Consider the following 25,120-nt stretch of genomic DNA (forward strand, 5'->3'; position numbering starts at 1 on the left):
AGTAGTTCATTTGCATGACACCAGCTCCTCAGGAAGCTCCATGCTGCCACCGGCAGCACTCTAATGTCTCTTCCACCTCCAGTCCTTTTATTAACCAGATAACGCTGTGATGCAATACTCGAGTCAGTACATCAGAGACCAATACACAGATCATAAGAGAAAAGACGTGACCTGGACTTCAAATGCTTTGGAGTATGGGGATTTAAATAAAGCCTGTTTAGTAGAAGGGTGGGGGCTTTTGCAGGAGTTCAGTCTGGGCAGGGCTGGGATTGCCCTTGTTTTGGATTATTGTGCAAGTGTTTCTCTTGCACAAAACTTACTTGGGTTAAAGAAAATGCTTGAAAGCACTTCCATGCTTACACACTCATCCTCCTTCCTTAGGTCAGAGTTGTCTGTATTAATGTACTAGGCTGTGCCCTGGCAGCTGCTGGTTATTATGAAACAGGAAAAATGCACTTGGACTTAAACTTCCAAGGAAAGGAAAACCTCAGAACAGCAGCAGATGTGAGGATTTAAACTTCTCTGCCAGGCTTTGCTATCTGCCAGAGGAGTATCCTAGAAAGCAGTTTGGAAATATAGAAAAATAACATTCAAGGGATTCAGCTGAGATACACCGGTTCCTTTCTCTCCCTACCAATTACCTGCAGATATCAGGTAGTGCACTGTTACTACCTCCTCATTAGGTGGGAAGCAGCCTTATCCTCCAGCTCTTCCATTGCAGGAAACCCAGCAACTTGCCCAAGGTTATACTTCATCAGTCACTGTCAGCTACTGGCTTACATTACAACCCAGGGAATCCTGTTTATCTCTGGTGCAATTACAGAGCCATATAACCCCTTGAGAGGGCTACTAAGAAAACAGCACAAGTTCACCCAAGACAACATTTGACCTGGGTGCTGCTTTGGCAATGTTGCCAAAGGTGCTGCAGGAAGCCATATCATTTCTAAGCACACACACAGCTCTATTCCCCATAGCGTTACCACACCAGCACCTCAGCCACGTGTCTGAAAGCAGCATCTTCTGGTACCTTACACACACCACTTCTGGGGTGTGGAAAACCAACCCAGGGCAAGGGAAACAAAACAAAAAGAAGCCTTGGCTGTTTTCCCAGAGAGCAGTCAGCATCAAACCTGGCCGGCCTCCAGCACAAGTAAATTTCATCTTACCAGCCTTAATGCTGCCCTTCTGTTCTCTGAAGTGCTTCACACCTTCTTTCAAAGCGCTGCACAGCTCTGTAACTCTAGCCCTACAGCACGCTCCACCAGCACCCAACAGGAGGCCAGCTTCCCAGCTTTGTATTGCTTGTTGATTGCTATTGTATAAATACTTACACTTACAATCTAGACCCCCTCAGCTCAAAGCACAACCTTACTAAGGCCCTTGCTAATGGGTTAATTTATAGCATCTGAAGGCTTGGGTTTTTTTTTTTTCAGTTGCACAGGTGAACATTAATTACACCCTTCTGGTGTTTATTGGCAAGGTGTTTGAAAGAGCTGAATATTTCTGTATGCTTCTTTCAGGATCTGTAGCAGAAACAATCTACACTTTGGGAGGCCCATGGTGTAGACTCTATGACCCATTTACATAAAGGAAACTATTCCTTAAGAGAGGTGAAGCAAGAACTTGAGTTTCAGGTTGCTGCCTTAATCATGGATGATGTCTTTGCTGTTGCACAGCTGACCTCACTGACCACAGGAAAGTATCACTGAATGACTGAGGATTGGCTGCTTAGATGTCTTGCAGAATCCAGCCATCCTTTACATCCATTCTGAGCACATGGTGCAAGATAACATTTTGCATCATTATCATAAGGGGCTGGGAGCATAACTCAGCAATGTTCTAACACTGTGGTTACTGGGACCTGTCAGTGCCAGGACCGACAGTTTGCAACCTACACCAGATAAACAAGAAACCGTGGTGAAACTGGTTCGTATTACACGGGCTACAGGATGGGAAAAGCAAGGCACCGTGTTGTCCGCAGAACTTTCTCAGCTTTGGAGCTGGTGGTACTGAGGGGACCTTCTCATTGAGTGTCAGGAGTTTAATTTCTTTTTAGTTTCTTTATGCTCTCATCAAACTTGGTGGTACCGCATGGTAGTCATAGATGATACCGATTATAGCATCTAACATCTTCTGTAAGCAGCAAGACCTCATGTTAATGTGCTGCTTCCTGATATCAGACAAAGAAATATTTGTGCAGGCCACAGTGAACCGGTTAAGCAAGGAAAAAAAGGCAGATTGAAAGACAGTGAGAGGATCTCCAATCAAATGAAAGCATGGCATGATTAGTAAGTGAAGGCAGTCAGCGTCTCTGGGAATGGTCTGTTACTGCATACAGTGATTCCTGGCAGGAATGACAGCTGCATTATTTCTTCTTAAAAAGAAAACACTGCACAGTAAATGCTTTACTCCTGACTCTCAGTGAATGTTGTGCCACAAGGGGCAATGATGGCATCCGAAGGGCCTGCAAGCCTTTTATTTTTCAAGCAAATTCTGCACCCTGCCTCTGGCTGCAGAGAGGTGCTGGCAGCTGAGCAAGCGGTTGCTTTTCACTCTGAAGCAGTAACGGCTCAACTCCAGCACCTCCCTCCGGGACCTGGCACCAAGGTCCTCCTTACTGCTGTTGTTTTTGCTCACTCCTTGTCCTCAGCTCAGGGTCCACTATGCTCATCCCAAAAGGAGGTGCCCTGTTACCCAGCCCAGTGCAGCAGCTCCTGGTGAGCTTTCTGTGGCTTTTCCATGGGCAATGTCTTTTTCTGGCTGCCCATCACAGCAGTGTGCTGGTGTAGTGTAGCTGGCAGGCTGGTGCTGTCTCAGATGCAGCTCTTTGCAGTGGAGAGATGCCTGAGAATGCTTCCAAGGGAGGTGAGTACAAGTCTGTATTGGATAAACAAGGTCTTTTGTATGGGCTTAAAAGCACTACACACCCATAGAAAGTCCCAAAGAAACCCCATCAGATATGATCCTTCATCACTCTCAGCCCTTTTGAAAATCCAATGTAAAATATTAAATGTATGGCTGCATATGAGCAGTGAAGGGCATGTTTCAATTGTGTCCTGAGAAATTCTTAAGATCAAATAAAAGGAGTACTTAAATAAAGTAGAAATTGACTCACGTAATTGCTAGCCTGGCATTAATGAGTAAAATTCTCCCTTGTCTGCAGAAAGCAAGCTGGAGGAGGGAAGGCTGGAAAACGGGTTATTTTGGAAACAGGGATTTTTCTGGGTTGCAATGAAGGAAGACTGCACAGCAGAGCTCTCCTCACTGCCTCCAGCTGGGGGTCCTCACCTCTTCTACCTGCTTACAGACTGCCATGCTGCCAGGCATGAGTTTCTGAAGCAGCTGTGGGCTTGGTGAAAAGGAAGGAAAGCAACAGAGGGGAATTACAGGAAATGAAGGAGGAAGTAAGACATCCTCATGCGTGTGTGCATGGTAGCCCTCCAAGGTGCCCTGGGTCACAAAGTAATAAATAAACTATCAAAGAAACTGAAGCTTTGTGCTTCAGCGTTCGTGCTACCTCTTGTAGCAGACACCAGAGTGAAGCAAAACTGCACTCTGAAATATGAGATCCAGAAAAGCAGTAAGAAAACCTGGGGAAAATCTCCAGCTTGTGCAGATCAGCCTTTCACCCAGAGACTGTTCTACACTTCATCCGCATCACTGCGTGAGATAATCACAACGTGAAAATAAGTCCTCTTTGTTCACGTGCAAAAACTAATGAACAAAGCTACTCCCACATCCTTTCTCTTTATAAGGAAGGAAAGAGTTCATTTAGAAATGACTTCAGAGCTAACACCATACAGAGAGTGAGAAAGTCCTATAGTGCCTCATTTACTTTTCCTATCACTACTTGCTTATCATCATCTGTACGAGTGCAGAGCACTGCTAATCAGTTTGCAAATTACTTGTTGCAACCAGGAATTCACTCAAATCTGCAGAAATAGATTTGGTTTTGTCCTTTTTTTTTTTTTTTTTTTTTCTTACTGCTGCTTCAGAATACATTTAATCAGGAAATTGTCTATCTTGTGTTCCCCTGCGTCTGTTTGCAATTAATGACAAAAAAAAAAAAAAAAAAAAATCATCTGACTACATGCATTGTTTTCTACCTACCTACTAACTCAGAACTCTGTGTGCATTTATGACCCCCATAAAGGACTTCAGGTCTATGAAACACAATACTTTTGTTGTAGCAAAGTCTACAAGAAAGCTGTATATAGCTCAAGAAAAACAAACCAGACCAGGGCTGCCCCCTTCTACAATATTACTGCAGACAGCTTTCCATTCACATTCCTCAGGCGATGGGTTGTAGATTAGATTGAGTTTGCAGTCTCTTGTGACCTTCTGCTTGTTTTCCTTTACACAGGTAAGAAGAGTCCACCTGCTGAGGACAAAGTAGTGCTAACACATATGAAGATATTGAGCAATGAAGGAATTCAGAACCCAGGGCTAGTACCAGAGGCTCCTGCTGATGCAGCCTGTACTGAGGAACCCCATCTTCCCAGCACAAATTTCCCACAGGACTGCCAGGGATGTCCAAATGCCACAGCCATAACAGCAGACACAGACTATGCAGAAGCCCCAGCAGGCACAGATTATGTAGCCACACTGCCTGACCTCAGCAGCTTTGAGTCCAAGTGCCGCCTTCACAGATTCTCCAAATTTGAATCTGAGGACTCGGGAGTTGAACTGCCAAGCGGAGCTAACTCTCCATCAACGCCAACGGGCTCAGAGAAGAGCTTTGTTCTTCACAGCAGAGACTCATTTTGTGACTCAGGTGTGCTTAGCACCTCATCTTCTCCAGAAATTGACCACCTGATAATGAGAGCATGTAAAGAGCGTGCCAGGAAGGTTGGCCAGCAAGGTGTGGAGAGTGAAAAGAAAGATGAGCTCTATAGCCAGGAGTCAGACGTGGTGGAGGTTCCCACACCTTCCCTTGAAGACTTCAGTGTTCCTCAGGAAGGAGAAAATCCTGATGAGCATTTTGACCAGAGTGAAAGGCAGTCTCTGGAAAAAGAACCATCCCCAGAGACGAACTCCCCCACAGAGAGCACTCTTCCCACCCCGATTCCCATAGAGGAGCCAAAAACAATTGCTGACAATTACACAGAGACCTTTGGCAGTACACAAGACCTTCAGCTCCATGGACATCAGCTGAAGAAGTACCCCACAAGTGACAGCCTGGACGAATACATGAATGAATGCTGTAGACTGAGTGAGGTAAGAAAGGCACCTAAACTGTATCTTATAGCTAGGCTTGTCTAAATATCACATAATCACAGAATTGTAGGGGTTGGAAGGGATCTCCAGAGATCATCAAGTCCAACCCCCCTGCCAAAGCAGGTTCCCTACAGCAGGTCGCACAGGTAGGCATCCAGGCAGGTCTTGAATATCTCCAGAGAAGGAGACTCCACCACCCCCCTGGGCAGCCTGTTCCAGTGCTCCGTCACCCTCACTGTAAAGAAGTTCCTTTGCACATTTGTGCAGAACTTCCTCTGCTGCAGTTTCCAGCCGTTTCCCCTTGTCCTGTCTCCACTCACCACTGAAAAGAGTCCGGCCTCGCCATTCTGCCCCCCACACCTCAGATATTTATAGACCTGGATCAGGTCCCCTCTCAGTCTTCTTTTCTCAAGGCTGAACAGACCCAGTTCACTCAGCCTTTCTTCATAGGAGAGATGCTCCAGGCCCTTCACCATCTTTGTGGCCCTCAGTTCTGCTGTCCATAACAAATTATGAGACATTTGAACTAACAGTAAAGTCCATTTCAAAAAGCTTTAGATTAGAGGATGTGCTTATGTCTGTTCTTAAAATGAAAACTGTGAAGTAAGTAATTCTGCAGAGCCACACCGCCCTGTTAGCTGGGGTGGGAGCAGAACATGGTTTCAAAGTCAGGTTATTCCTGTTTCTGGGAACAACTGGCTGGCTGTTGAGGTTCCAAAGTTTGGAGAAAACTTGTCTGAGGGGCAGTTCATTCTGCCCAGGCCTGGATCTGGCTCAAGAGTCAGTTCTCAAGTAGTGAGTGAACAGCAAATTAATGCACAAATCCAAATCTTTGCTGGGAGTTTCCATTTTACTTTACTGGAACAGCTGTGATGGAAATTCTTGTGTTCAGAGACCGACTTAATTACAAAGAAGTAATTTTTTCAGTAACTTGTGCTACTTCAAACTCACTCCTTTCCCATTGCTGGGTACACTGTGCAATGAATAGGAGAATAAAAAGCCGCCTGAGTACCTGCTCCACACTAAATGCTGGCAAGTGCTCAGGCCAGATCTTTGCCTGGAGTGCACACAGACATGCTGACAGATTGTGAACCTGCCTGCCATTGTGGCTTCCAGGAGCTAGTGACAAAAAGTTAACTCTCACTGCAAGTTAATACCTGAGTGAGAGCCAGAACAGAGAGCTCAGTAGGCAGAAGGAAAGGAGAGGGCAGGCTAAGTACCAGCGGTCACCAAACAGTGCATAGTGGGGGCTTTTCAGAACGTACAAGGTGCTTGGACCCCTCTAAAAAGTAATTCCCAAGAGCAGTACCTGTTGGAGGCTCCAGAGAGTCAGTCATCCCATGTCACACACCAGGCCTGGGGATGCTGCCTATATCATCAGAATGTGGGGCTGTGTTACCATGGTGAGTCCACGCGTGGCTTCCCATCTGGGTAACAGGATGAATTGGAAAAGGGAGGCAGGAGGGAGACAAGAGACATGTGCTGTGCATGTAACAAGCATATTTCATCATGACCTCCCTGGCCAGGCACAGACTCATCAGTTGGCCAGACCTCCCAAAGCAGTGAGGAAGGTCAGAGATGGCCCCATAGCTCAGGACCACTGCCCTTAATATTCACATCTGGGCAGCACAAGCAAATCAGATTCAAATGGAGTGTCCTTTTCCTCACCAGAGCCACCTTGCACATTCTTGTGAAGTGAGTGACTTTGATGGTTCCCAGACAGTGGCCTGGCCTTTTGGCTGGGAGCTCAGAGAGGATTGGAGCAGCAGACTTCGAATACAAGGAAACTTTTTATAAAGTTACCTAAATTCTCTGTCGCTCTGGAGGGTTTGCAGCTAGCTTGATCTTGTCTGACAGCTTTGGCTGCCCATGAAATTCCTTTAAATCCTTTGTGAAGCCAAGCCTCAGTTTCCCAAAGCAGACCATTTAAATAAACAAGAGAATAAATTAGAAAGAGGCTGAAGAGGAAATGAAGCTCTTCGTGGCTTATCTCCTCTCCTTTTTAATATCCTCACTGGCTGAGTGCTAAAGCTCTGTGCCCCAGAGCACTTCTCTGTGTTTGTTTTTGGAGCAGTACAAATACAGCTGTGACCTGGACACTGGGGAAGCCTGCCCCCCGTCACAGAGCACCTCCGGGCTGCTCTATCTCAGGAGCAGCACTCTGCTAACTGCTGGGATGTCAGCAGTGCCCAGGCTATCTGGGGCAACAACAGACCAGGGCTGCTGCTGTATTTGAGCCTCAGAGCATGAGGACAGCAACGACAGAGCTTTGTGCCCTCGCTAAACCTGCACAATGTTGTCCCATCCTCACTGTCATGCAGTGCAGGCAGGACACTGTGTGATCCAGAGTGATCTATCTGTACAGCTGATGGATGCATCTTGGTTTGCCCCAGCTGAGGCCCTGCTCTGTGCTCACTGGAGTTTTCACATGCTCCTGTCACCTGTCTGAAATGTGACTTAGAAGCCAACTCTTGTCTGTGTCCCTAAGACCATTCCAGGCTTGACATCTCTGGAAACACAGTCAGTGTCATCTGAAAGACAACAGGCCAGTACATGGAATTCCCACTCTGCTTGGCAAAAAAACATGCCCCTTCCAATTAATTCCTAATGCATTAATTCACTTGGAGTTTCCCCAGCCCAGTTGGCTGTGGTATTGCCAGTGGCTCTGAGCTTACCATCAAGCAAGGATGCAGCCCTGGATGAGGACTTGATATCCTCCAACCTTGCTGCTGAGGCTGCTTCACAGAAACATGAGGGAAAGTGCTGGAAAAGAGGGACTGGAAAAGACAAATGTTTTGATGCTTTGGATTCATTTGGTGAATGGTTTTGGTTGAAAATATACATCACATCATTTCAGTCTGGCATTTCTTAAACAAAGTGTTCTGATCTTCTGTTTTGAACTGGCGTTATTTTGAAATTTGCCTACATTTAAAAAGATGAAAGAGTGTGGAAGCTGTTAAACAACAAGAGAACTTTGAAGGCTAAATAAAAGCATTTCCTTTTAAGCCAAATTAAATGTTTTGGGTCAGTTTGAAGATACTTAGCTTTTGATGCTTTTGCTTTGCAAACACTTCCTCACACTCCATAAAGTTTACATTTAAAGTCAGCCCAGGCCCCTACAAGAAGAGAGAGGGAGGGAACGTTGTCGTCATTAAATGAAAAAAAAAAAGCCCATTAATCACACAGCACTAATTATCCTTGTCCAAAGAAGTCAAACTACTTGTCAGTGGAGAGGAGAAGGGTTGAGGGGAAGGATAGGGCAAGCTGTGATGCTCTGCCCATAGACTGTGCGTGCCGCGCGCAGGAAACCAGAAGCTATCAGCAGTGCAACCACTCGTGGACATCAGGGTGGAGTGATCAGAAATATACAGCATGATCCCTCACTTTCCTGTTATTCACAAGCCTCAGGGTGCTGTCAGCTCCCACTGACAAATGCTTCCCGCTCTGCCTATGGCGTCACCAATCAGTCGCTCCAAGCCCATGATGTGCAGCATGTGATTACATTCCTTTGCCTTTGTACAGGCCCCATGCTCCATCCTTGCTCGCCATGCTGATGGGGTGGAGGAAAGTGGATGGGGATTTCTGGAAGGACAGAGCACTGTTCTACTCAAAATTGTTCATGGGAGAAAGCAAAGAGTCTGGTAAACAACTGTCTGTCTTGCAGCTCCCACTGGCCTTCATACCTCAGTAGTGCAATAAGATAGAGCAACTCCAGTGACTTTGGAGGAAAAGCATGATTTTACACCAGCCAAAATATTGACCAGAGAGCTCCAGATAACAGCTGCAGCTCCCAGTGCAGGCACTGATCCTGTATTTTTAGGCTTCCCAAGGAATTTGTGAGCTAGCAGAACTGTGAGGATTTATTGCTGAGGAGGGCTACACCTGCTGAAAACCCATCCCCAAAACCTAGTCAGGTGAGCACTCCCAAGGGCAGAGATCTCAGTCCAGTTTCCCTTCAATCCACATGGTCAAACTGTTAGTGAGAGCAACTCAGCACAGTGGGGCTGAGACCTTGCCATCCTTTTCTGAGAGTGTCTTTCAGTTTGACGTGCCCGAAAGAAAAAGCTGGCACAATTTATACATTATATACTTACTTCCCTATTCTAACTTTAACCTTCCGATTTGTAAGCTCTACCTGATCCTCTGCATCTTTATATTAAGAAACACAGGTTTTATGCACCCAAAAATAGGCTTTTGTTCGAGTACTATTTAGCAATCCCCAGTGGGGAATGGGAAACATTTCAGCCCCGTGAGATGAATGTTTTGGGAAGCTTCATCTGAGAGGACAGACAGAAAGGGACTCCTCCTGGAAAATGTTTGCAGTTTTCCTGTGGTTGCTCCCCCACAACTTCAAGCATAAAACTCTGATAGGTGCTGAGAGGAAAATATTTATACCAATATGTGACAGAGCAGGTTCTGTACGCAGCACAGCCAGAAGATAGTGAGGGATGTGTAGGCGTTTCCAGTCCATGGAAAAAAAGTCCTGGAAGGGGCCCTGGAGAGGCCCTCTCTGGGCAAACATTTTTGGGGGCAACCTGCCAAGTTACACAAACTTTCTGTATTGAATGCCCACCACATCTGAGCAATCCTACCGCAAATGGGCCTCGTGGGAGGGCACAAAAGCTGAAGCTCTCCCTTCAAAGCTCTTACTCTTGTGTGCTACCTACTGAGATGGTTGGCCCTGCAGGGGTGGGCAAGCACTGCAGGCTCTGCCTGGTTGGTTGCCTTCTCACTCCTTTGCACCTGCTGGGATCATGGCAACAAAACACAAATTAATTTGCTGTTCAATAGCCTGAAGTTCCTGATCTGGGCACTCTGAGGGATAGCTGTAGAATGGGATCCTCCAGTATATTATACCCAGTGTGGTTTAGTTCCTCCACAAGGGTGAATCCCCCTTGCTACAAGCCTGGAACAAGTACTCTACCCCTTTTCCCTCTTTTCTTTTGGGATGGGTGACCTCTGTCCTGCCACTTCTCCTCCGGGTGCTGCTGAGAGGGACACAGAGCTCAGGAAGGCAAATGGCCAATGGAGACTTGGAGTCACAGCGGATTTTCATACCATTTCATGTGACCTCTGTCCCAGCTTCAGACACAAAAACATCTGGACATAATAACGCCTATTTATAAACAACATTGTATCATCATTTGTTTAAAAAGAAGTAAATCCTAATGCTGATTATTTTTGAACACACCATGAGCTTTCTGACATAATGAAAAGACAGGAAGAGTCCTAAGGCTGGCATTTCCCCAAAAACGTAGATTGTTGTGGGAAAGGAGACAGAGTAGGCTTCCTGCTTTTGTAGAGGGAACTTTTTTTTTTTTTTTGAAGGTAAACTTACAGCACCACTTTTATAAAGATTGAGGCTTATTTTACTTACTGACATCACACAGCAGGCAGCAGGCAGCGCCAAGGTGGAAGAGAGCCTCTGCGTGCATTTGTGAGCACTGCATCCAGCGGCGCCCTGCCCGCGTGCGGGGAAGCCCTGGGGCAGAGGCTACAGGCTGGGCATGGGGAGACGCTGCAGGTCCTGGTGGGCAGAGAGCAGCAGTACAGCCTACTCGTGGCTCATGCTTTTCTGCTGACGTACCAACACTGCGAAAATCTGCTCACGGACAGCAACACAGGCAATCCTTTTCATCAAAAATCACACCACCTCCTAGCGCCCAGTCCCAGGCAGCTGCTGTGCCTTCAGCTCAGCTCCAAAGAGACCAAGCTGAAAGCACACATTTCCAAATGGGCGACTTGTCATTCTGAAAGAACTACAGCACAGTAAAACTCACAGCATTGCAATGTTTCTCTCCAGTACTGATCATTTTTGCCCGTGCTCTGATAAAAGCATTTTAAGACCAGTTGATGCCACACTTACAGAACATCCTGACAAAGCTATATTGCAAACTTGGGCCAGCAGACTTCCTTAATATCTGAGAAAATGGCATCTGGGTTCTACTAAACTGGGAAGATGTTGTTCACAAGATGCAGATCGATTCAGGTACATGTGTCTGCAAAGAGCAGGCTGGGCTCCCAGATGCCAGTAAGGGTTGCTCTGCCATCTGTGGCTCAGGCTGTTTTGTCATTGCAGGTGAACCAAGGGAATAGCAAAGCCCTGGGATCTGGCCTGGGATACCTGGAACACATTTGCCAACTGATTGAGAAGATTGGGCAGCTGCAGGAGCACAACCTGCGGCTCCAAAAGCAAGTCTGCAGCTTACAGAAAGAGCAGAAGATGAGCCAGATAAAAGAGGTAAGCAGACAGTGTAGAATCTTTCATTAAATGATATACTCAAGGCCCATATGGGAAGTCTCCAGCCCATCTGAGGGATGATGCTGATTTTACTTGACCACCTGGGCTGGGTGCTCTGCTCTTTAGGGAGCCCTTGTCCTCCATGGTGAGCTCAGTTTCTCTTGGGGTGGTCTTAGATTTCTCTTCTCCTCCAGTTTTGTTTCTCAGATGCCCTAACTGCCATTTACTTGCTTCTGTTGAGTTAAAAAAGGCCCCCTCACCTCATGCCATGGCCAACTCTGTTGGTAGCTTTCATTTCTCTGCAGTCAAAAATGCCCCAAGAATGCATCTCCCTCTGACAGTGTTATCAAAACAAAACACTTTCATGGACTTCTGTAGCAATCACATGTTTTGAATTGCAAGTTCTTTCTTTCCCTTCTATTTTCATGTGGTCGAAATCCCAGAATTTCCCACAAAATAGACACAGTGGAAGAGAGAATTGGTGGTACCACTGCTCAACATCCATGCTTGTTTTTTTGTGTTTTCCCTTTCTGCTCTGCTGAGCTGCCAAAGGAAGAATCACAGAATCACAGAATGGCCAGTGTTGGAAGGGACCTCAAGGATCATGAATCCCAACCTCCCTGCCACATGCAGGGCCACCAACCTCCCCATTTAATACTAGACTAAGCTGCCCAGGGCCCCATCCAGTCTGGCCAACACCTCTAGGAACGGGGCATCTGCAGTCTTTCTGGGCAGCCTGTTCCAGCACTTCGCCACTCTCTCTGTAAAGAACTCAGAATTTATGACTTGAAACATCTTAGTGCTCCCATCTGTCTTTTCTTTCATTATTATTATTTTTTTTTTTAAATCAGCCAGAGCTAGCTGTGGAATTTGATTTAAATTTTCAAATCATTTCAGCTTCCTCCCACACAGCAAGTTCTCAGACCCTGAACACTTTGTTCAGCTCTGCGCCACCTCTTTTTCTCAGTTCCTTTTCTTTGGCCACCATACCAGCTTTCCACCTTTTCACCTCCCTTCCCTTTCTCCCCTTTCATTTATTATATCACCCCCAAAGGAACACAAGGGGTCTGTCACACTCAGCTATTTCTTCCCACCATGCTGTGATGAGTTTTTCATTCCTCCGACACCGTCATTCCTCCCCTGGTACTGCTCTCCCACCTGCTGGGACTGGATCTGCAGTAGGTGACCAGCTCCTTCTCAGAGCTGAAGCCAAGTTGTGAGTCAGGTTGCAGAGCAGGGAGGCTCGTCATTTCCATGTACTCATCTCTCACACTCAGAGGAATGCAACCTCCTGCATAGAGCCTGGGAATTGTTAGCACGTTTCCTGAAGCTCTACAACTGAGTCATTGCCCAAAGCAACCCTTATAAGCTGCAAATTCAGGGTCAAATCATCATCTGGTGTATGTGCACCATCCTCCAGCTCCCATTAAAATGAAAGGCACCGTGCATTTATGTAAATATTCGAAACTGGTCTTCACAGTATTTTCCAAGGTCTCTCAACACAGCCTTCTTGCCTGCATATGTCCCGTGATATGCTGGGGGGAACTGCACTCCCAGTTGTAACACTCAGCACTTGCAACATGATCTACAAAACTGAATGCTCTCCCGGTATTACTGTGGTGCCTGCATCTTCTGCATCCAAGTAATTCTCCATTATTTTCCTCCTCAGTCCCACAAGCCCTCTATACATATATATATATAAGAATATAGAAGAGAAACATTACTACCACTATTTGCCATAGGACATAACAGCTGATGTCCACATGACTTTTTCCTGGGAGGGGGGGCATCTTAAGGCTACTTGCCAAACCACAATAAAGAGGAGGTATCCTTCTTCTGCCTTTACTGCGATCCCATTAGATCTCACCAGCTTAATGACCTCCATACTTACCAAAAGACCTCCCAGACACACCTGTGGCAGGGGCTGTGTACAGAGTTGATACTGAGGAGCACAGGGAACACAGTTACTTCATGTCCTTTGCTTTACAAATGATCCTCAATGCCCTGGGTAAAAAGCAACATATTTTATCAGCTTTTCAAAGCACCCCCCCAAAAGCCCAGATACTGCAAAGTGCTATGTGAAACATATCCAAATGAGATGTTACATTAAGATTGTCAATCACAAAGTTGAAAGGCTCCCTCTCTCACTGTACCAGCTACAGCAAAGCACCACATATGGTGAGTGTTTGGTAACACGTTAGCAAGTTATGGCCTCCCATCAATAAAAATACAAGATATTGTTGTCTGTGCATGGTCCAAAACAAATAATATTATCATAAAATGTGAGTCTGTTATAATGGATGTTTATTTACACAACTGCTTCAGCTGAGCAGCTCTGTGTTTAGAAACTGTCTTCAACTCCTTCTGGCAAACAACCCCAAAAGCTGCTGAACACCAAGCAGTTCAAGTCAAGCACTAATGAATCCATGAAGAAATCTGCATTGCTTACTCTAGACTGCTCAGCCTTACAGAGAGGTAAATCCCTTATCTGGGTCCTGTCAGGTCTCAGGACAAGGCTGAGCATCCCAGGGCTGGAATGCTTGCAATCTGTCTGTGCCTTCACACTGACCCGCTACCTTGAGCTGCTGCAGCCTCACAGTCTGCTTACCTTCTCTTGTCTGGTGTAGGAGTACCTCATGCAGCATTGCTCCTGTGGAGCTGCCAGCGTGTTCCTCAACTCGTACCAAGACATGAAGACATTTTTGGCAGGGAGAAGCAGACCTCATAGCCTCTTGGTTCAGACTGGAAACCCTTCTGATCTTTCAATCATCCCAGAAATAGGAGCAAACACTGACAAGCTCAGCGACTACTGTGGTGAGTTTGGCTGCCCCAAAACTGCCCTCCCATTTGTCACCACTTGGTGAGACAAGCTGACCGGCAACTCCCTTTTCCCTAGGACAGGCAGATAGGAATGTGCCAGCTTCCCAACTAAGGTTTTGTCCCATTAAAAGATGCATTCTGAAATACCTTGAACACTTGCTCCTTCACATGTGCGAAGTCAGATTTCTTGCCCACTGTAACTGTGGCTACAGAGGTTGGGCCAAATATATTATCAAAATATCTTTCTCTTTTGGAAACCTAAACAAGTCTATTAGTATAGCTCCTCCATGTGGCTTTAAAATCCTCCCAGCCAAGATATAGTTTTATCTAAGGTGGGAAGCCTCATGCCTATTAGTCTCCTGCCCTCTCATGCAGGCACAGAACACATTCCTGGAGGATGACATACTCAATAGACCAAGAGGAAATAAACCCCAGCTGCAAAGCTTGGTCCAGAGATCAACTTTTCCAGAAGGCTGAGAATGACTGGGCTCAGCCTACTCATGTAAAGCCAGCTGAAAAGCCTAGATAAAATGTTACATGTCAACTACCACAGTAAATGAGCCTAATTGGTTTATTTCAAACCTTCAAGTTCAGCCTGCTGTTATACCCTCTGAAACACAAAACTTCAACACAGCTTCTAGCAGAACTGGGTCACTGTGTAAACGGCCTTTGGGCCCTCTAGTGCCAAAACTCAGCAGCTCTCTTTATTGGCAGTTTCAGTGCAGGGTTGAAAGGAAAATAAGACCATGAGGAAGCCAACAGAAAGTCTGCCCCGATCATGCACGAGCTTGGATCATTTACCTTCCTTGCACCAAATTGTGGCATGAAGACAAAAAGTTTTCTGTCAGTCATTAAGCCCTAAGAGGACTCATCCTGTTGCTGGCAGCACTGTCCACCAGGACGTTACTTAGAAATGTGAGTACAAATATAAGTCCTTGCATTTCATTGCAGGAAGTGAGAGATACCCAGAATCAGGAAACAGCCATCCAACAGCAGGGCTCAGGAAGTTGTCGAACAATAGGAACAAGGAAAATGAGTTCAGAGAAGGTGGTGGCATGGCCGAAAGACAGGCTTTTCCACCAAAGGATTCTGCAGCCAGAAAGGTGAGTGATAAACCTGGCGCCAGGCTCTGGGTGAGATCTGTGCGGGAAGTAGGGAGTTCTGCTCAGGCAAATGCAAAGTCAGGCACTGGGAGGACAAGCCCACACTGCCTGCTTTCCACGAGGGCTGGGGCATGCAGGAAAGTGTGCTCTGTATGCTTCTGGTCCCAGCCTCAAACAAAGATCGTATGCCAACATGGCTAGAAGGGCACAGAGCAGGTACCCAGTGTGTACCAACCCCAAAGAGTTTGATGCATGAAGGCAGTTCTAAGCACCTTCACTAATACTGCCAGCGAGATTAAAGCAAGCACATGTTCATTACTGCAAATAACAATTTCAGTGGGTCAGCCTGTAGCTTATTGCCAGACTGGCAGCATATCAGTGTAATAATCAGACCTCAAAGCTTGTTTTAGGGAAGCCCTATCACTGAATTCCAAGGAAGCTGCAACGAATGGTTTTCCTCTCTCTCTCTCCCATTGTTTGTGGCTGCCTCAGCACTTTACTGTTCCAAGGGGGATCAGAAGTGCTGAAATACCAGTGCAGAGGCTCTAATCAGAGTATTCCCAGCCCCACAGGAAGGAGGAAGGAGTAAGTCTCTCACGGGAAAGACTTTCTCATGAAATTTCCACGTAAAGTTGCAAATTGGTTGCAAACATTTGCATGAACTCCATAAACACTGTCAAGAACATATCCTGAAAGATGCTCAGTGCTGCAGCTCGTGTCTAGCAAAGTTCTGGCTATGAACATTATTTAAGTGCATGGGAAGTCCTGATTACTTATTTCACAGCACAGCAGAACTGAGATCCACACTTCTTAAACTGAATCCTAGCGCAGTCTTCCTACATCGCATCTTAGTATAGTCACTCCTATATTTGGTACTGCGGACCTTTACCTTCTACAGTTGCAGGAGCTGTATGGGAATCCTGCCACACCATTCCAGATGCAAGAGGTATGTGAACTGGCAGTCTGAATAAAAAAGAGAGGCAAAAAGAAAAGGAAAGAAGGGATTACCATCCATATGTAAAAGGCAGAACCACAAAGAGATTAAGGGGTATGAGTGAAGTCAGGGCAGAGATGAGAAGACAGTCCAGCTTGTTCCCACCTCTCTGAGATGGTCTCACTGTCACAGTACTTACAAGTCTATTTTTCTTTGCTTTTAGGGTCTGGAGACCAGCAAGAACTGTTCGGTAAGTACTGCTTTGTGGAATATATTTTGCTTGTATCTGCACTGCCATGGACCTAGCTCCCAAAGCACACAGCATTTTACATAGAAAAAGAGATTCGCTGACCCCCGAGGATTTTTGCCAAAGTAACAGACCACATATGCTATTTTTATGACTTACTGCATTTGTTCCATTGTTCTCCCACTCCCACAATAGGCAGTAGCTAGCTAGCTAGGAACAGGCAACTGCTCAGCCTTTGTGGCATTAACAGTGCTGGCTCTTCTGGGACACCTCGGGCACAGCCAGGGACTGCCTTCCCACAGTGCAGAGCTGCCGAGGCCTTCAGAAGTCTGCTGCAGCACACGTTAATCCTAGTAAGAAACACAAAGGTTTGATATTTCCATGAGTAAACAGTTTCTTACGGGCAATTAATTCAATAGCACAGAAAACGCTGCAGTTTTCAGCTGAGCCCATGACCTCATCTGAAGTTTTGAAGTGGAAATTTAGCTGAGCTTCAAGAATTACTGCAATAGGTTCTGCTTTGGCAGCTGCCAGGTCATGCTGCCAAGATGGCCCGGGTTCACGGAGCTGTGCTGGAGCATGTGCTCTGCTGGTGGCACTGTGGGATGGCAGCTCAGGACAAGGCCCAAAACATGGCAGTGGTTCTGAGAATTTCACCAAAATAGGCATCAGCAACATTTCTACCCCTGGACATGATTTTTTGCCTCTGCTCCCAAGGTTTTCCAGCCTTTATTTTAGGAAATTTAAAACAACATAGGAAAAAAAAATATTGAACATTTTTTATACCTTTTTCTTCCAAGTTAGTAAGTCCATCCTAAGACAGCAAACATTAGGGAGGACCTCATGAGGCTCCATGACCTGATAATCACCATTAGCATTTCAAATGAAAGCACTCAACAGCTGCAGCCTGTGAATGTGACAGAGAGACAAAGGCTTGGTGCCTTCTAATTCATGGGCCCCAAAAAATGACACCTTGAGAAGGGCTGATACCAATGCACCTGGCCTAATAAAAAGGCAAAGAGAGTCAAGCTGCTTTTTTGGGTAGTTTGCTGTGTAAAGTCCCCCTCCGCACCCCTGTAATGGGTGCAGGTAAGTCGTAGAAAAAACAAACCACTTCTCTTTTCCTTTAGTACAGTGTAACAATGAGGTGCAACGCGGCTTTAGGCAGCTGCTCAGCACTCACCAGGGAACTGCTAGGTTTAACTAAAACCAAGGCTTTTCCTATGTGTCCAAAATAAGGCAGCACAAAACAGTTAGCACTGTATGCACTGGTGAACTGCGCAGCTGTGGCGGAGTCACAGACCTATATGAGTTCCTTACCCCTTTATCTTGGGATGTATTATGAGTGGGAAGCTCCCTTCTTCCCACCAACCTAGAGTACACCAAAGTATCATATGCTGGCCAGATGAGGTCTGCCAGCAATCAACCTCTGGTCCCAGTTACAGCTTCTTCTTCTCCCTAGGGTGAGAGCCATGCGTGGGGGAGAATGAGAGATCTTATGAGGAAGACAAGGCTGAGAAACCAAAGCAAGCTGGGGCTGTCCTCTGCTGCTCTGAAGAGGTCCTGCCCACAGTTGTACAGGTAGGGCAGAGCTGCAGGAGGGTTTCACTCAGTGCTGGTGCAGCTGGTGGTGACAAGAACATTTTTCTGAGTGAAGACCCTCCTTACCTTCTTTCTTGTATAAGAGCGTCCTGGCCAGCACAGCCCTTTGCCTAGGTGCTCTAAGATCCCCACTGGACAATGTTACCTATGTGAAAATAACAAAAATATTGGGGTCCCTAAGGAGGTGCCTACCACTTGCCATCACTAGCAAGGGTCACTCCAGTGACTAACTACTACATCTATTAAGAGATCTGTGCTGGTCCCTCAGGTCAGTTTGCTGTCTGAGCTGCAGCACTCTCTATGCAAGGTGATAACAGCATCCATTGCACAAATCCTCTCTGCATGCCTGTCAAGTACTCCCAGCTGGTCTGGTGGATTTGTGATGTTTGCATCTATAAGCAGGTAACAGGAAGAGCCTGAGTATCTTACCAAAGCAGGAGAATTACATGGAACTGGGCACCTCCCTGTGTTTTTTCAGCTGAGGTCTTGGTAACCTCGAGGGGAACAGCTTGGATGTGCTTAAGCCCTCCTTGGGTTTTCAGAGGGGCAAAGATAGGGAAACAGCAGTTGTTTAACCACTCAGGAACATCCCATTGTTCCCTCTGATAGCCTGCACCTACCTTACAAGATGCACAAGGGAACTGGAAATCTTGTAATTACAGCTGGAGAAAACCCTCTGTAGTTCATGGACTGATTTTTCCAGCTGGGAGAAGCTTAGCTGGGGCCCAAACACATGGTAACAGGCAAGCTTCCTCCTATTGTTTGTGAAACTGAAAGGACTACAAACAGAAAGAGATCAAACAGCTCCATCTAAAATAGATGGCGAACCAGCTGGGGAAAACATACAAACTCTTGTGAACCTGCCCTCTAAAACTGAAAAAAATGAGACCCCATGTGGGCTTCAGAAAAATGCTGTCTCTGCCACCCCCCACAGCCTTTTCTATGCGGCACTGAGGATGCTGCCAGCACTCCCTGGGTGAGAATTACAGCCTAAGTAAATTCATTTTCTTCTACTGAAAGGCCATCCCAACTGTTCCTAAAAGAGCTACTTTGGCATACATATAGGACAACTAAAACACATAGAAAGGCTGCAGAATGAGATGCCAAAGGGATGACTTTTACCTGACTGAAAATGGGCAGCTCCAGAAACCTGGCATGCTGATTTTCCCAGGATGCTTCCCGTAGCTGGTAAATAAACAGCTTTCTCTAACATATGGGCATAGACACTTCGCACATGTCCCATGCCCCTGAAGTCTCTCCATTCCCTCTTCTCCTGCTTTCCAACTTTGTTCACTTGCCCTATCCCTATTTGCTCTCACCCTCTCTAGCGCACATCCTGCAATAGCAATGCATTGATGTTTGTTTTTTGCTGAGGCTTTCTAGGAACGTTGCTCTTAGGGCATTTTAAGTACCTACTACCCTCAGGCTCATTTAAAATAAGGCACTGAGCCTCAGTAAATCAGCGACAGCTCTGCAAATGCTGCTGGACAGAAAGTCGGGCCCATCCTGCAGCAGTACCATGATAACAAAGCAAAGCAACGTAAGCACTGAAGCCCTGATAGTCTCAGCATTTAAAGCCACTGCCTTTGTCACAATTTATGAAACATGTTTGTCCTGGCACTTGATCCTGTTTGTGCATGCAGGCACACAGAATTGGCTGTCTTTTGCTTACCCAGGCTTCCTTGGGCTCAGAGGCATCTCCCAAGGTCTTGAACTGGAGCAGGCTGTAGCCTGGTATCCCACAGTTAACATACAGCTCTGAAGGAAGCACAGATTTGTTGCCTTTGACACTCAGGCCCACTTGAGTCATTCAGGCAATTAGGGAAAGTCTATTTGTTTTTGTTTTTGTAACTAGGTCAAAGCAAGTCGCCTTTCATGCTCCCACTGTTTATGATGAATGATCTGCTTCAGGGCGGTGGCTCTGTTTTTCTTTTGTCTGTTTTTTCTTTTTTTCTTTTTTCTTTTTTTTTTTTTTAAAGTCCACAAAAGAATTCTCACAGTAGTGAGAGAACTTGGTTCTTCCAGCAGGAGAGACAGAGCCTGCCAAGGTAAACACACTGGCACAAGACTTGGTGGTTTGTCATATATTGTTCCAGCCAGGCTTAGGTTTTCGTTTCATTTTCTGTTTCCTAGTAGCACTTTCACTCCTGCAAAGTCTGTTTTTCTTAGAGGGCCAGAAGAAGCTGATAGACGACTTGGTCATGGAGTTGTGAATTTAACAGCATATGGACCTGAGCCTGACACATAGCAGAAAAGTAGATTTCTCCCTCAAATCCTTGCAGAAAGTACTCTCCACAAAGAGCAAGGAACTTCCTTCCAGCTCAAATGATCCCTAAGACAAGAACTCTCTGTCTTTGCACTGTGAACTGGTTTCAGTGACAGAAGACTGTTCTCAAGTGACAGTCTGGCATCAGAAGGTCAAATATTTGCCCTGAATAAATAATTGCAGACTGACACTGACTGGAGAGAATCCAGCTGGGCTGTAAGTTCCGCAGGAGCCCACCTTGAAAAATTTATTGCCACTCCATCTGACATTATAAAGTACATGTGGAACTGCCTCTAGCTAGATTGACATTCCTACCAGTCCCCAGAAACCCAGGAACAAGTAGGAGCACATAAGTGCCTCTGAGATATTTTTCCCTTATTTTCCCCGGCACCATTTTTGTACACGGGAGACTTGTAATCCGTTGCTTCTCGCCCTGACTGCAGCTGAGAAGTAGTCCCAGCCATTTCCACAAAAGCCATTCAGCTCAGGAGCTTTACTGATGCTATCTGAAATCCCTTCCTAGGGCAGGCTCTAATGTGGGAAACTTCAGATAATCCCAGCCTGGTACTCCTGTTGAGACACATCCACCTATTTATCTACAGGCGTTGCAGCTCTAAGGTAGCTATGTGGGCTTGAGCTAACCTCAAGTTATGGTATCTTTTGTGGGCAAGGACATTAGTTTCGATCTGACAGCCGCTGAAAGCCTACATCTGTATGACAGCTACTTGGTGGTTAGCATGAAGTAAGCTAGGAAGTACAGTGCCACACCAATATGCCAAAGTCCCTGTCCAGAACAGCCTTGTGCAATGACTGAAATCCCATGACCCAGATCTTGCAGGCCTGGGTCTGAGTTGCACTCTTAGGGAAAGTTACTCCCATGGGAGCAGAGGCAGCCAAAAAAACTAAAGCAGCAAGGCTTAAATTCAGCCATTTCACTGCAGAATACTTAAGAATTAATGAAAAAGAAATCCTACAACATTTAGGAAGAAAAAAAATCAGTAGCTAGAAAATAGAAATCAGCGTCATATCAGTTGTGGTTTGATTTGAACAGTTCTTCAAACCAAATATAGCAATGAGCTATTTGCTAAACATTTGAATTGCTTCAAAATTTTGCATTTAATAAAAAAAAAAAAAAACACCAGAAAACACAACATATGTCTTCACTTTCTCAAACAGCAACTATTTTTACGAAGTGTTCTAGAAGATTTTTCTTTCCCAAGTCCTGGAGGCCTGTGCCATTACAACCAAACAGAATGCACTGCACTTACTGCATTGGGAAGCAATAAGGAACAACTGCAAAGCTGGAGACAGCCTAAGCAGTGAGCTTAGTCCTGTTCTTTCCAATTCTTCACCTCCTACTGAAGACCAGAAGCGTTTAAGCCTGTGACAGTGAGCCGCCAATCTCTCCCTCTTTGCAACATCACACCAAATTATGCATTTTGTAGTGTTTTGGGTTTCTCTTGGATGCTCCCACAAGTATTTAGCCAGCACGTGGATTGGAATTCTGGACTGGCAAGGGGAAGAGCATTGGGTGCTGTTTGGATGGTGGGTACATATGCACAGCACGTTAGTGCTAAAAAAAACACCGTGTGTGCTGACTGCTGTCAACTTTAATTGTATTTTTCTTTTTATTTAGGCCCGATATTATGTCTTCAGAGCTGAGAAAAGCTGAGAGAACTGAGAGGAACTCCATGATTGTTTTGGGGCAAAATACAAAGAATGAAAACATATGGCCTTTCTGATAACTCAAGTTAAAGGGGACAAGGTAAAGTAAGTAAAACTTTTCCACTCAGCACAGAAATTATGCAATTCTGTTCCCTCGTCCAGACACGCTCCAACAGGCACAGAGCAGATTCTTGAAGTTCAAATTGTATGGATTTATGCCAGCTGAAGACCAGCCCATATGCCTTTGAATTAGTTGACACATTCTGCCCCCTCCTCTTATAAGAAGAAAAAAAAAGAACAGTTAATTTTAGGCAATTATAGCCATTTAGCCTGCATTACACAGGCATTCTGCATTCAGTGCAGAAAGAAATGCAGCAGCAAGTTCAGTTATCTGCAGTCTTAGTCAAATACTCCCAAATAACAAAGCAAACATATATTGGGAAACAATCTGCTCATGATAAAAGCTAAAAGTGAAGCAGACTCAGCCCACTGGGTAAATGCAGAACAACCCTTTCTAGTCCCTCACATTCACCACATGTTTTTGTTTCAGGAAGAAGTGGGAACAATTGCGGACACAAAATGGAAGAGCCCAGGGGTGCTTTGTGCAGCTTCGTGTACCCAGCATCCTCCAGCTGTTGGCAAAGCAACTCTGATTTGAATGTTGGAAGGGAAAGAAGGAAAGGGGACAAGGATAATGGTCTGTGGACAGATGCATACTCAGCTACCTATGGCTTTGCTCCTGAACCTACCACATACTCACAAGCCAAAGAAGAAGAAACTTGCAGCTAACACCTTGGTACCATAACTAGGAGAGGCTTTTAAATGAGACTTGATAATTAATTCTTCCTCCTACCTGTGCTAGGAACAGTACTACCTGAATCACCAAAGCAATTATCACTGCTTCCTGGGGACCTCTTACAGCTGAAATGAACTTCAGCCTCACAGTGGCCAGAGGAGCACTATATGCAGAGATGGCCATTGCCTGCACTCCTCCCTCAGGCCAGGGGCTGCAGGCTGCTTGCCCTCAGCACACTCCTCCCTTCCCAGCAGGGCCTCACCAGCTATGCAGTTTTAATCAAATGCAACAGGAACAAAAGTCCATAAAGCCAAACTCTCCCCCAAGGCCGTTCAGAAACCCACCACCAGCTGCACCTTTTGCAAACACTCCTTGATTTCAGTGCCATCCTAACACAGAAGTCAACATGGTGAATGGCACTGCAAGAATTGACCATTAGAGAGTTGGGAGGGTACATCCATGGCAGCATCTCAGCCATCCAGCAGCCCAGCTCTCTGTCAGGCTGTGCTGTCCACCTTCTGGAAGAGCAGGGCTGCAAGGATGAGTTACTCACACACATCCTCTATATTCTGTATCTAGGACTGTTCTTTTAGATCTCTTAGGTTTTGAGGTTTATTTTTTTTTAATGCTGGTGCCTCATTGCCACATCTCCACAGAGCTCAGAGAATTGACAGCATCTGTTTCTGAAGGTGCTGCAGCTGCCACAGTGATCTCTGCTCTTTTGCTGGTAGGAGCTGGTGCTTTTATACCTATGGAGTAAAAATTCAAGCAAGCCAACTTCGTCTCTTGTTACAGGAGCATGCTACTCCCCTGAATTACAATATAACTGTCAATCAGGCACTTGCTATTTAAAATCCTTTCTGGGCTACCCTTGGGAACTGAGATTTCAGAAGATGACAGTAACATGCCAACTTCAGCAGGTTTAGCCTTTCAGCAGCAGGTGCTTCCCTTCTGCTCATGAACAGCAGTTGGAGCCCTCCAAGGCAGAGCAGGATCTCTTCTTCTGAGATTCTGTAAGCCCAGTTCTAGCAGCAACACAAAGCAAAGAGTTGTTGCTCACTAGAACAACAGATCATGTTTACTCAGTGCAAGTATAATTTGCAGGTGAAGTTCAGTGTAGCTGCTGTTATTTAGCATCTAAAAAAAAAAAAGTTTATGCTGACTCACAGTTAGTACCCTGAAGTAGGTGCTGTGTTTAATATTTCAGTTGTCATTAATTACAGCTGCTGTTGTAACACTTGGTTATTCACTGTATATTTTGCTAGCTTCATCCAAAGCTAGAGATATTTATGACTTGATTATTCTGTGAATAGTCTGTATATCTCCATAAATCCCAGGGGCTAAAAATCCTGCCTCAACTTACACCCTCCACCCATACAGACACTATGAGGAATATGAATCAGTGTAGAACTGGACTTGCAGTGTTTCAGGAAAGTCATGAACTGGTGTTTTCCCATCCCCTACTCTCCTCACATTATAGGTGTTATGGTTTTTAAAATTAAGATGAACTAGCACTCTTTTTATTACTGCATTATATGAAATATATTCATGTATTTTCAAAACTATATTTATAACCTGTAACATACTGTATAGTTTGCCACTTTTAGATATGCTTGTACTACAACTTAATAAGTTTAATAATAAAATCATCACTTATTAAATAACTGGTTTCAGTTCTCTTACTAATGAAAACCAGGGGTGGAGTACAGTTACTGGTGGCACATTTTTCAGGTAAACACAGCTCATCAAGAAAGGAAGCATTACCTCTGGGCTTCCAACAGCTTCAGCTCCTATAAAGGACCACCTGCTGCTTTGGAGAGTCTGTTGCTTTTTCCCTACAGGCACAGCTGGGAGAGGTTGGTTTGAGCAGCTCCATGGCAGAGAGCTGCACTGGGCTTCGTGCCCACAGCTATAGGCAGGCACAGCAGAGCAGCACTCAGCACTGCCACAGGGAAGAGGAAAGACACCCAGGACAAGGAACACAGATGCTCAGGACCAGTGTTTCTGGAAATCCAGATTTAGCAGCAGTGCTGCTCAATTGCCCTGTCTCCTTGACTGACTGGAGTTTGGCGTTTTAGGGGTGTTGGTACCCCACAGAATACCCCCGAGCCCGGCACTGGCCCTGGAGCTGCTTGCAGACAGCCGGGCGCCGGCAGAGCACGGCCATAGCACGCGTCAATGCCCCTCCAGCCCCTGGGCTTGCTTCCAAAGAGCTTCCAGTCTCGTACA

The 25,120-nt window shown here is 45.7% G+C and overlaps 1 protein-coding gene and 1 long non-coding RNA gene across 7 annotated transcripts in view; one reads left to right on the plus strand and one right to left on the minus strand.

Annotated features, from left to right (window-relative positions):
- LOC122175231 overlaps positions 1-24,555 on the plus strand; it is a 29,213-nt gene extending 4,658 nt beyond the window's left edge. For 2 of the 6 annotated variants that reach the window (XM_042862689.1, XM_042862694.1), the window contains exons 2-9: positions 4,364-5,217; positions 11,297-11,458; positions 14,086-14,272; positions 15,230-15,381; positions 16,539-16,565; positions 18,025-18,143; positions 22,067-22,195; positions 22,646-24,555. In XM_042862689.1, coding sequence (XP_042718623.1) covers positions 4,364-5,217; positions 11,297-11,458; positions 14,086-14,272; positions 15,230-15,381; positions 16,539-16,565; positions 18,025-18,143; positions 22,067-22,172 — 1,607 coding nt within the window. In that variant the 3' untranslated portion in view covers positions 22,173-22,195; positions 22,646-24,555. The other 4 variants (XM_042862690.1, XM_042862692.1, XM_042862691.1 and 1 more) reach the window with 4 other exon arrangements.
- Positions 6,560-8,074, minus strand: LOC122175234. The gene is made up of 3 exons (XR_006177355.1): positions 7,893-8,074; positions 7,021-7,120; positions 6,560-6,644 (listed from the first exon to the last, which is right to left on the minus strand). It is a non-coding gene; the product is annotated as an uncharacterized LOC122175234 (long non-coding RNA).
- Positions 24,556-25,120: the final 565 nt, after the last annotated feature.

This window comes from Lagopus leucura, unplaced genomic scaffold (genome assembly GCF_019238085.1).
Source record: "Lagopus leucura isolate 7727_CA_CO unplaced genomic scaffold, USGS_WTPT01 Super-Scaffold_739, whole genome shotgun sequence".
Taxonomy (NCBI): domain Eukaryota; kingdom Metazoa; phylum Chordata; class Aves; order Galliformes; family Phasianidae; genus Lagopus; species Lagopus leucura.